Below are 13,251 nucleotides of genomic sequence, written 5' to 3'. Positions count from 1 at the left end.
TTTATTATATAATTTTCATTTTATATAATGCATTTTCCAGTTATAATTTTCTTTCTAAGAAAAATTATACTATTATAAGTGGTGAACCTCTTTTAGTAAAGTAAGAAGAATTTAGTTACTTTTTGTGGTGTATAAGATATTGAATATCTGACTGGCAAATACAGATAGAACTACTGTTATAAAATCCCACTACTAAATTCATAATAATATGAAAAGAATCTGACTGGCAAATACAGATAGAACTACTGCTATAATATCCCACTACTAAATTCATAATAATATGAAAAGAAACATTAAAATAAAAGAAACTCAATCCAGGAAAAGCTATGTTATGCTAACTCAATTATATACATTTCCCCTAGAATAATTAACTTTACTTTACTTTCCTTTAAGTAAGACCAGGGAAAATATATAATTACTTCATATCAAGATATACTTCATGTAGAAGGAGATGGGAATATAATAATCCAGCTATATAATGTGTTCAACCCTGAAAGGTGAGTAAATATCTGGACTTTTTTAATGTAAAAAATTTTCCCAATCTGTTAGTAGAGAATCAAAATTAGATGTTTTCCATTGTTTGACATTTGGAAATAGCTTAGGAAAAAATAGTTAAATATGGACATTTTTAATTATAAAATTACACACAACTAAAATGTTTAAAATAATATATACCAAGACCCAAAAGAATGTAAATCTTAATAAATTAAGGATAATATATCAATAAGGATTGGAAATTAATATTACAAAATTTCTTAGGCTCCATATGAATTTTGAGTTATGAGTAGAATTCTTCAATAGTTTTCAGCTAATTATTACAAATGAAATAGAAAAATTATAATACATATCCAAATACATATTGTAACACGACTTTGTTAAAGTTAAACATGTGTTCACTGGCTTGTAATAAGGAAGAAAATGTATTATTAACCTAACATCTTCCAAAGAAAAAATTTCAGGTGACTAACTAAAATGCATAATAGTATAAAAGTAAACAAAAACATCAAGAAGTACAAGAACAGAAGTATAAAAAAGTAGAACAAATCTGGGATAGAGAGAGCATAAAGAAATGTATACCAGAAGAAACGGCACAAATAATTTTATCACAAATTCAATTCTGAACTTCCTAGCAACCAAAACAAAGAAGAAAATATAATAAAACACAATATACAGGTTCTGTAATTTAAGACATACCAGCTGCTCAGGAGAAACAGCTTTTCCTGGCACTGTGAACTGAGAGAAATTTCTCCTGTTGGTCCTCATAAGGGGGACACTGTGATTTAGTGGACAAGATTTTCAATTACACCCTACAATAAATACAATGGGGAATGTCATACAACTGCTTCTTTTAGGGCTGCTTGACACATGTCGTGGTCTCAATAATCTAGTGTTGAGTTCAGAAAAATCAATTCTTCATCCCGCCAGACCTGTGGCCTACGTCTACAGCTCACAAATAGTTTTGAACCAGAAGTAAATGTTAGTATATGGGGCAACCAATAAACTGCCCCATATTCTTCAGAAACTATTAATTCACCTACCTGAGAATTTGATAAGAATTAGATAAAGAAAATTCATCGATATTCAGAGATACTTAATTATGATCCTATTCGCACTTTTATTTTCATGATGAATAATTTATTACAAGATGAACTGGTGATTTATTTTAAGCCATTAATAAAAAATCTCATATGGCAATAATACCTGTGATATTTCCTTGCAAAGATGAAGGCTTAGCTAAACTTTCATCTATGAAAAGTATTCTAAGCTAACAAAGGACTTTATGTAATGACAGGAAAATACATGTGTATATGTATTTGTATATATATATGTATGTATATATGCATATATATAATATTCAAAAATTTTCCTTTTCTAGCTATGAATACACTTGATATATAACAGACAATCAGAAATTATATGTGGTCATAAGAATGGTTGCATTATATAATATGAAGTAAATTTTGCACTTTGATTAATCCATGTATTCTATTTTCATTAACTGTTAATATAATTTAAATAACTAGACATATTTAGGGATAGATAATTCATCTAAATAACTATATTTGAAGCCTCACAAATTAGGTATAATTTTACTGTAGTACAAATAATATTTATTTTAAAAATGCATTTATATTTTGTTGCCTAAAATATAAATATTCTTCTATTAATCTAGATCTCTACATAAAGAAAAAGTAATACATGTAAAGATTCAGAAAGGTAAAGGCTAACCTTCATAGATATTTTGATAGACATTTTGTTTATAATAGGATTTCCCCTACCTTTCACTTGGTATTATTTAGTACAAAAATATTAATTTTGCTTATTTGGATAGAGTAAGAGAGAACATTTAAATTAAAGATAAAGTAAAAGGTCACTTGCTAGAAATACTGCAATAATCTCACTTCATTCAGCTTGACGATAAAAGAGACAAGACCGATGTGCTTCTCCTGACATACCTCTTTAATTAGACTCATAAAGCGGGTCCCAAAGCGCCACGGTTTGTGTCGATTACACTGCAACGAACTGACTGTCATCTGGGGAAACTGTTGGACAGCCACAGACACCACATGCACAGCATCATACATTAGAGCAGCATCAGTCTGAAAGGCAAGGAAAAGGAAAATTTATCGTCAATATAACTTGTAGAATCTGTGGTGAATAGTTTGGAAGGAGAGAGAAGGAAGGAGCAAAGGAAATATATATCTCGTTTTTCTTTGTATAAAGAAGAAAACATTATCTCCAACATGCTCTTGTTTTCTTAAATAAGACATTATTATCAAATTACTACATCAGCTCCATAAGAAAATTTGACCTACCCTACTTTTCCTGAAATGATAACTCAATTACATATGGTCCTAGTATTGCTGTTGAAATAGGAAATGTATGAAGACAAGTCTTTTAACATTTTTGTCACTCTCTCTGCTTCTTATTCTGTCTTACTACACACACACACAATGACTACAATTTCTAACATTTTTAGTGATCCCATAAATTACATATTGTATATAAAAGTAAGTAAACAGTTTTCTTGTTTAGGAAGAAACAGATTTTAAGGGAGATTTACTTAAAACCTTAAACTCTTTAATTGTTTTCATCTTTTAGCTTTAAAAGATATAAACCCTGATCTTTTTCTTCAACTCAAATTTTCAAAAGATTCAATCTCAGAAATGATGGTGCAGTTTTGAATCTCAATACATGTATTACCCCCTTTTCAAGGAACTATGCTTAATCTCTTACACTGTTCTCTTTCCCCAAGATTTCCATATGAATAAAATTTCATTTAGCTTCTCAAGTAAAATGAATATGAATTCTACTGTGTTTGCACCTGCTTAAATGACCGACCACTTTGGAGGTTGATGATAAAAAAATAAAATGTTTATAAGTCATAACAAAACAGGCTCAGTGATTGTCAAATGCTGTGTTAAATGGACCCTCACATTGTGTGTGACAGATCTATGCCAGGCTAACTACCTAAAGGAGACATCCACACTGACAGTGCTGGTAGCAATGAACTTTGACCATCTGCTTGGCATGCTTTAGAATAAAAGCATATATTTTCTCTTCTCATTCACACAATTAGTGATCTGTGAAATGAATTCCAAAATGAATAGAAACCCTGTAGATTAGAGCATTCACCACAATACAATACAAAATGGGTAGACACAGTAGCTTTCAAGCAAATGGATCCTAAGGAGCTATACCACATAAAATGGAAGATGGCTAAAGAGCACAATGCAATGATAGAACATAATAATAATACCATTTTATAGTTCATAAACCTCTGGGGAATAGAACTCAGATTCCTAACCATCATTTTATAAATTTTACTGACTGTTTTCACATACTCTGATAGCTGCATAGTGAAAACTAGTAGTGGAGTCATGGAGACATACATCTTAAGCCTGAGGATTAGACTGATATTTCTCTTTGGCCTGAGTTAACATTCAGAGGACATACTATATATATCACACAGGTGGTCACAAAAATCATCACCAGAATTGGAAAGATACATTTTGAATGTTTAAAATATCACTGTCAACAAAAGTATGCAGAAAGTGCAATTTTGTAGCAGAAAACATAAAAGACCCTTAAAATATTTGTTTATTTTAACCCAGTAATTCCTCTTTCTGGAACTGGCATTAAGAAAATCAGAGATAAGAACAAAGGCTACATATCCACTGTTTCTTTTGTTTGTTTTTTTTTTAAGGGTGGAAATCTACTGAGTGACCCAAATAGGGAAATGTCTAAATAAATTCACAATGTTTTCTTACATAAGCACTAAAAAAATCATTCTTTGAAAAATACTCAATTAGATTTATATTAAATACATCTTAAATGGCATTGTGTAAAATTAGATTTAGATTACACAGAACTGTATTTTCAGGACAAACCATGATATAAATATATAAAGTTTTTATATATAATATAAATATATAATATATAATAAAGTACTTATATATTGTAATATATAGTAATATATATTATATAATTATAATATGTTTAACAATAATATATATTATATATGTATTACAATAACATATATTATATATGTATTACAATGATATATGTAATTATAATACATATTACTATATATTACAATATATAATATAAATACTAAATTATAATTATATAATTAATATATATGCTACACATTATATTAATGTATAACTATTATTTTACATATATTTAAATAATATATATAGTGGTTAATGCTGGAAATACAGCATAAGTACATATTCATAAATATTTACACATATTTATAAATAATACATATTTATAAAGTAATAGAACAATACAAAGTATTACTTTTTAAGGCAATATACATATTTAGAAGTAAATAGAATATATTAAATACACATATATGTATAATTATATATGAGTAATTAATGTGTATTATTTACTTTATTCTCCAAATAATAGTATAATGAAACACTCCTATTGTTCACATTTTATAAATAAGGAACCAAGGCAGGGAGAAGTGAAGTAACTAACTGAAGTCACAGAGCTCACAAGTGAAGAAGTCCAGCCTCTCTGTTAGGAATACTTTTAGCCACCTCTATATACTATGTGAACAACAACAGTAGGAAAACATAATAACATGATAATGTTTAGCTCTTGTAAGTTAATCATGAATAGAATTTTTTATTTCATATTTATTTGCCACAGTTTTTAAAGATTAATATGCAATTGTATTAATATGCAATGTATAAGATTATACATACCCTAGCAGTTATTGCCAACATAAGTTTTGATCTATTTCTGAAAAGTAAATAAAAAATAAAGAATACAACATATATTTCTGAATCCTAATTTTAATTAAGCAGAAAATCTAAAAATTTCTTGAAACAAATAAAAATGGAAACACAACACACCAAAACATATGGGATATCGCAAAAAGCAGTGTTAAGAGGGAAGTTTATAGCAATATATGTCTACATAAAGAAAATATAAAGATTAAAATAACCTAACAATGCACCTCAAGGAACTAGAAAGAACAAATCAAACCTAGAATTAGTAGAAGAAAAAAATAATAAAAATGAGAACTGAACTGAATGAAGTAGAGACTTAAAAATAATACAAAGGATCATTGAAATGAGAAACCTTTAAAAAAACACACACAGGCACACACACACACAATGACAGACTTCCAGTTAAAGTAACCAAAAAAAAAAAAAAGATAAAAGACCCAAATAAACAAAATCAGAACAGAAAGAAAAGACATTATAATAGATAACAGTGAAATACAAAAAAAAAAGAATCCTGAAAGACTATTATGAAAAACTATGTACTAACAAACTGGATAATTTATAGGAAATGAATAAACTTCTAGACACACACAACCTACCAAAATTGAATTAGAAAGACAAAGAAAACCTGAACAGACTAATAAGAGTAACAATATTGAATCAATAATAAAATGTCTTCCATCAAAGAAAATCCCAGTACCAGAAAAGTTTAATAAAAGCCATTTTTCTACCAAACTTGAAGAATTAACACCAATTCTACTCAAACTACCTCTTAAAAAATAAGAGGACATAATTCTTCCTAACTAATTTTATGAGGCCAGTATTACCTTGATACCAAAACCAGACAAGGACACAACAGTAACAACAACTGGTGAACATCTATGTTTTGCATCTATGTTCACAGACAAACATCCCTGGTGAACATAGATGGAAAATTCTTCAACAAAATACTAGCAAGCTAAATTCAACAGTACCTGCCAAAGGTACTACAACATGATCAAGTGCAGTGTATCCCAGGAGCTCAAGGATAATTCAACCTGCTGAAAACAATAAACGTTATATATAACACCAATAGAATAAAGGGTTAAAAAAAATTGACTTCAATATACACCAAAAAGCAATTGATAAAATTCATCATTACTTCATAATAGAAACTCAACAAACTAAGCATAAAAGGAACATGTCTCAGTATAGTAAAGGCCATATATGACAAATCTACAAATAATATAATGAATAGAAAAAAGCTAAACTCCATTCCTTTAAGATCTGGAACCGGACAATGATGCCTACTTTTATATCTCCTATTCAACATAGTACTGAAAGTCCTACCCAGAGCAATCAGACAAAAGAAAGAAATAAAGGGCATTGAGACTGCAAAAACAGGAAGTCAAATTATCCCTTATTGCAAATGACATGATCTTTAAAACCAAAAGTCTCCACCATATAGACTCCAATTCTGTGAAACAAACCACCTTAATCTTCACATGCAACCAAAAGAGAGCCCACATAGCCAAGATAATCCTAAGCAAAAAGAACAAAGCTGGAGGCATCACACTACCTGACTTCAAACTATATTACAAAGCTACAGTAATCAAAACAGCATGGTACTGGCACCAAAACAGAGATATAGACCAATGGAACAGAACAGAGGCCTCAGATGCAAGGCCACACATCTACAACCATCTAATCTTTGACAAACCTGACAAAAACAAGAAATGGGGAAAGGATTCTCTATTTAATAAATGGTACTGGGAAAACTGGCTAGCCATATGCAGAAAGCTGAAACTGGATCCCTACCTTACACCATATACAAAAATTAACTCAAGATGGGTTAAAGATTTAAACATTTGACCTAGCACTATAAAAACCCTAGAAGAAAACCTAGGCAATACCATTCAGTACACAGGCATAAGCAAAGACTTCATGACTAAACCACCAAAAGCAATGGCAACAAAAGCCAAAATAGACCAATAAGATCTAATTAAACATAAGAGCTTTTGTGTAGCAAAAGAAACAGTCATTAGAGTGAACCAGCAACCAACAGAATGGGAAAAAAATTTTTGCAATCTACCCATCTGACAAAGGGCTAATATCCAGAATCTCCAAACACCTTAAACCAATTTACAAGAAAACAAACCCATTCAAAAGTGGGTGAAGGATATGAACAGACACTTCTCAAAAGAAGACATTTATGCAGCCAACAAAAAAAAAAAAAAAACAAGCTAATCACTGGTCATTAGAGAAATGCAAATCAAAATCACACTGAGATACCATCTCATGGCAGTTAGAATGGAGATCAGTAAAAAATCAGGAGATAACATTTGCTGGAGAGAATGTGGAGAAATAGGAATGCTTTTATACTGTTGGTGGGAGTGTAAATTAGTTCAACCATTGTGGAAGACAGCATGGTGATTCCTCAAGGATCTGGACATAGAAATACAATTTGATCAGCAATCCCATTACTGGGTATATACCCAAAAGATTATAAACATTCCATTATAAAGACACATGCACCCACATGTTTATTGCAGCACTGTTCACAAAGGTTTGGAACCAATACAAATACCCATCAATGATAGACTGGATAAAGAAAATGTGGCACATATAACCCTGTAATACTATGCAGCCATAAAAAAGGATGAGTTCATGTCCTTTTCAGGGACATGGATGAAGCTGGAAACCATCCATTCTCAGAAAACTGACACAAGAAGAGAAAACCAAACACTGCATGTTCTCACTCATAAATCAGTGTTGAACAATGAGAACACATAGACACAGGGAAGTGAACATCACACACTGGGGACTATCAGGTGGTGGGTAGGCTAGGGGAGGGAAAACAGTGGGTGCATGGATTGGGGAGGGCTAACATTAGGAAAAATACCTCAGGTAGATGACAAGGCGATGGATGCAGCAAACCATCATGGCACATGTATACCTATGTAACAAACCTGCAAGTTCTGCACATGTACCCCAGAACTTAAAGTATAATTTTTAAAATTTATTTAAAAAGACTCCACCAAAAACTCTATTTGGCAAATTCAGTAAAGCTGTAGAATACAAAATCAACATACAAAAATCAGTCATGTTGTTGTACACCAGCAAATAACCAGCTAAAAAATCAACAAGATACTGTCCTTTACAATATCTACAAAAAGTAAAAAACCTTAGTAATAAATTTAATTAAGGAGATGAGGAACTCTACAAAGAAACATAGAAAAAACTGATTAAAGAAATTGAAATGGACACAGGAAGATGAAAAGACCATACTCATGTTTTGGAAGGATTAATATTGTAAAAAATAGCCATACTACCCAAAGCCATTAACAGATTCAATACGATTTCTACCAACAAATTATGACATTCTTCACAGAAACAGAAAAGAAATAAAAAACGTCTAAAATTCATATGGAACTAAAATAGCCTGAACAACCAAAGCAATCCTGAGCAAAAAGAAAAAAAAAAGCTGGAGGCATCATAATACCTGTCCTTAAAATATGTTAAAAGGTTGTAATAAACAAAAGAGTATGGTACTAGCATAAAAAACAGACATATAGACCAACGAAACAGAAGAGGCAATCCAGAATTAAATTCACATATTTATAGCCTACTAATTTCTGAGAAAGGAGCTAAGAATACACATTGGAAAAAGAATAGGCTCTTCAATAAATGGTACTGAAAAAAAAAACACGATATCTGTATGCAAAGGAATGAAACTAGATTCCCATCTCTCATCATATACAAAAATTAATGCAAAATGAATTAAATTATTAAATGTAAGTTCTAAAAGTATAAAGCTACTAGAAGAAAACACAGAGAAACACTCTAGGAGGGCATTGGTCTAGGCAAATACTTTATGGCTAAGAATCCAAAAGCACAGGCAATAAAACAATAGACATATGGGACACAAAAAGCCATATGAGACATAAAAAGCTTCTGCACAGTAAAGGAAACAACAAACAGAGTGAAGATACAATGTGTGGAATGGGAGAAAATATTTGCAAGTTATTTGTCTCTCAAGGGAGCAATATTCAGAATATAGAAGGAGCTCAAACAACTCAGCAGTTGAAAAAAAATCAGTTCCATTAAAAAGTGGGCAGAGGAGGTGAATAGACATTTCTCTAATAAGACATAAAAGTAGGCCGGGCGCAGTGGCTCACGCCTGTAATCCCAGCACTTTGGGAGGCCGAGGCGGGTGGATCACGAGGTCAACAGATCGAGACCATCCTGGTCAACATGGTGAAACCCCGTCTCTACTAAAAATACAAAAAATTAGCTGGGCATGGTGATGTGTGCCTGTAATCCCAGCTACTCATGAGGATGAGGCAGGAGAATTGCCTGAACCCAGGAGGCAGAGGTTGTGGTGAGCCGAGATGGCGCCATTGCACTCCAGCCTGGGTAACAAGAGCGAAACTCTGTCTCAAAAAAAAAAAAAAAAAAGACATAAAAGTAGACAACAGGTATTTAAAAAACCCTTATCATCACTAATCATCAGGGAAATTCAAGTCAAAACAACAATGAAATATGATCTAAACTGAGCTATAATAGTTCTCATCAAAAAGACAGAAACAAATGCAAATCAAAAATGTGGAGAAAAAAAGGAACTCTTATACACTGCTCCTGAGTATATTAGTCCATATTCACACTGCTGTAAAAATACTATCCAAGTCTGGGCAAGTTATAAACAAAAAAGTTTAATTGACTCAGTTCTGCATGGCTAGAGAGGCCTCAGGAAACTTACAATCATGGCAGAAGGCAAAGGGGAAACAAGATATGTCTTACATGGTAGCAGGAGAGAGAGACAGAGAGCAGGGAAAACTGCCACTTTGAAAAATATCAGATCTCTTGAGAATTCCCTCACTATCATAAGAACAGCATGGGGAACACCACCCCCATGATACAATTAACTCTTATAGGATCTCTTTCTTGAAACATGGTGATTACAATTTGAGATGAGATTTGGGTGGAAACACAGAACTGAACCATATCATTCCACCCTTGGCCCCTCAGAAATCTCATGCCCTTTTCACCTTTTCCAACCTTCCCAACAGTCCCCCCAACGTCCTAACTCATCCCAGCATTAACCTAAAAGTCCAAGTCCAAAGTCTCATCTCAGACAAGGCAAGTCCCTTCCACCTATGAGCCTGTAAAGTCAAAAGCATGTTAGTTACTTCCAAGATACAATGGAGGCACAGACATTGGGCAAATGTACCCAGAACAGCCTGAGCTGTAACTTGACCGCTTTGAGCCACTGCTAGAGCTGGATTGGTTGGGACACAGGGCATCAAGTCCTGAAGCTGCATAGAGCAGCAGGGCCCTGGGCCTGGCCCAGGAAGCCAAGTTTTCCCACCTAGGCCTCTGGGCCTGTGGTGGAAGGGGCTGCTGTGGAGGTCTCTGACATACCCTGGAGACATTTTTCCCATTTCTTGGCTGTTAACATTCAGCTCCCTGTTACTTATGCAAATTTCTATAGCTGGCTTGGGTTCCTCTTTAGAATATGGGTTTTTCTTTTCAATCACATTATCAAGCTACAAATTTCCCAAAACTTTATGCTCTGCTTTCCTTTTTAAACATAAGATCCAATTTCAACCCATGTATTTGTGAATGTATATAACTGAATGCTTTCACAATAAGCCAGGTCACATCTTGAATGTTTTGCTGCTTAGATACTTTTTCCACCAGATACCCTAAATAATCTATCTCAAGTTCAAAGTTCTACAGAGGGCAGGGGCAAAATGCCACTAGTCTCTTTGCTAAAGCATAGCAAGAGAGACCTTTACTCTAGCTCATAAAATGTTCCTCATTTCCATCTGAGACCATTTCAGCCTGGACTTCATTGTCCACATCAATATCAGCATTTTGGTCAAAACCATTCAACAAGTCACTAGAAAGTTCCAAACTTTCCCCCACCGTCTTGTGTTCTTCTGAGCCCTCCAAACTACTCCAAACTTTGTCTGTTACCCGGGTCCAAAGTCACTTCCACATTTTCAGGTTATTTTTATAGCATTACTCTACATTCAGTTCAAATTCTCTTTATTAGTCCATTTTCACACTGCTCTAAGGACACTAATTGAGACTGGGTAATTTAAAAACAAAAGATGTTTGACTTACAGTTCTGCATGGCTGGAGAGGCCTCAGGAAACTTACAATCATGGCAGAAGGCAAAGGGGAAGCAAAATATGTCTTACATGGTGGCAAGAGAGAGAGAGAGAGAGAGAACATGCATATGGGAAACAGCCATTTTTAAAATCATCAGATCTCATGAGAATTCCCTCACTATCATGAGAACAACATGGGTGAAACCACTCCATGATCTAATTATCTTGCCCCAGGTCCCTTTCTTGTCATGTGGGAATTACAATTCAAAATGATATCTGAGTGGGGACACCGAGCCAAACCATATTAGTGGGAACAAAAATAAGTACAGCCATTATGGAAAATAGCATGGTGCTTACTCAAAAAAACTAAAAACAGAGCTATCATGTGATCTAGCAATCTCACTACTGGATATTTACCCAAAGGAAAGAAAATCAGTATATCAAAGGAATACATGTACTCCTATGTTTATTGTAACCCTATTCACAATAGCAAAAATGTGGAATAAACCTAAGTGTTCATCAACACATGAATAAAGACGATGTAGATTATATCCATAATGGAATATCATTTGACCATGAAAAACTATTGAAATCATGTCATTTGAAGCAACATAGATGGAATTAGAGGTTATTATGGTAAGTGAAATAACTGAGGCACAAAAAGTAATATCACATTTCTTACTCCTGTGTAGGAGCTATGGAAAGGTTGGTCTCCTGGAAGCAGAGAGTAGAATGATAGCTACTGAAACTTGGAAGGGAGGCTGAGTATAAGAAGGCAGATGAGGAGAAGTTGGTTAATCTGTATAAACATACAGTTAGTTAGAAGAAAAAAGTTCTAATATTTAATAGCAGAGTAGAATAACTATAGTTAACAACAATGTATTGTATATTTTAAAATAGCTGAAGAGACAAATGAAATGCTCCCAACATAGAGAAATAATAAATGCTAGAAGTAATGAATATCCTAAATATGCTGACTTGATCATTACAGATGCTATGGGTATAACAAATGATCAAATGTACCCCATAAATATGTACATACATTATGAATCAATAAAATAAAGGGGACTCCAGAGAACTCTCTAGCCCTCTTTCTGCCATATGAAGATACAATGAGAAGTTGGTTGTCCAGAACCTAGGAGAGGGCGCTCATCAGAACCCATGCTGGCACTTTGATCTCAGACTTTGAACCTCTAGAATTGTGAGAATAAATTTCTGTTGCTTTAGAAAAAAAAAATGAATATATGAATAGGGTTAAATAATAGGTGGGTTAGAAAGTTAATAATATTAACTAGAAGCAATTTCATTAAAAAATAGATTTCTGAACATATGAAGGATAGTGGGATAGCATAAATCCAGAAAACTGTATTTTTAAAATATTTAAAAATTTAGAAACAGAAAAGGTAAATATATATACACACATATAGAATGTATCATGCATGCACATGTACATATACATATGTGTGTGTATGTATGTATATACCAGAGGTGTCAGACCACATTATGATGACTGTTAAATATAATTTTCTAAAAACATTAAGCACTTTGATAGGCAACACTAAATTGATAGTATACCCCCAATACATATCTCTACAAATCAAAAGTTATCAAGCTTAAACATTATTTGTCTCAAGGAACATTGAGGTATAATAATTTGAATCATCAAGTATGGACAGGAATGGTCATATCAGGAACCCACATTTCCAGTCACTGGCCTGGAGAGAGCCATTAAAATCCTTTCAGAGGTTCATAATGTCACCGATTGTGACCAATTATTAGTGAAATCTGGTCAGTATAAGGATAAGAAAGAAGTATCTGTAAATGATTATATAAAATATAAGTATGGAATTACATAAAGACCCAACAATACCTAGAAAAAGATGGTTGAAAAAATAATACATGAAGTAAAT

At 32.9% G+C, this 13,251-nt stretch overlaps 1 protein-coding gene across 8 annotated transcripts in view; it reads right to left on the bottom strand.

Moving 5' to 3' along the window:
• Positions 1–13,251, bottom strand: part of GRIK2 (glutamate ionotropic receptor kainate type subunit 2) — a 724,338-nt gene that overhangs the window by 312,306 nt on the left and 398,781 nt on the right. For all 8 annotated transcript variants that reach the window (XR_013534449.1, XM_035296392.3, XM_054254300.2 and 5 more), the window contains one exon: positions 2,457–2,600. Coding sequence is in view for 7 of the 8 variants with exons in the window: in XM_035296392.3 (XP_035152283.1) it covers positions 2,457–2,600 (144 nt within the window). In the remaining variant the exon portion in view is untranslated. The remainder of the gene's footprint in view (positions 1–2,456; positions 2,601–13,251) is intronic.

Source organism: Callithrix jacchus, chromosome 4 (assembly GCF_049354715.1).
Source record: "Callithrix jacchus isolate 240 chromosome 4, calJac240_pri, whole genome shotgun sequence".
NCBI lineage: Eukaryota > Metazoa > Chordata > Mammalia > Primates > Cebidae > Callithrix > Callithrix jacchus.
This window is presented reverse-complemented; position numbering and strand designations above follow the sequence as displayed.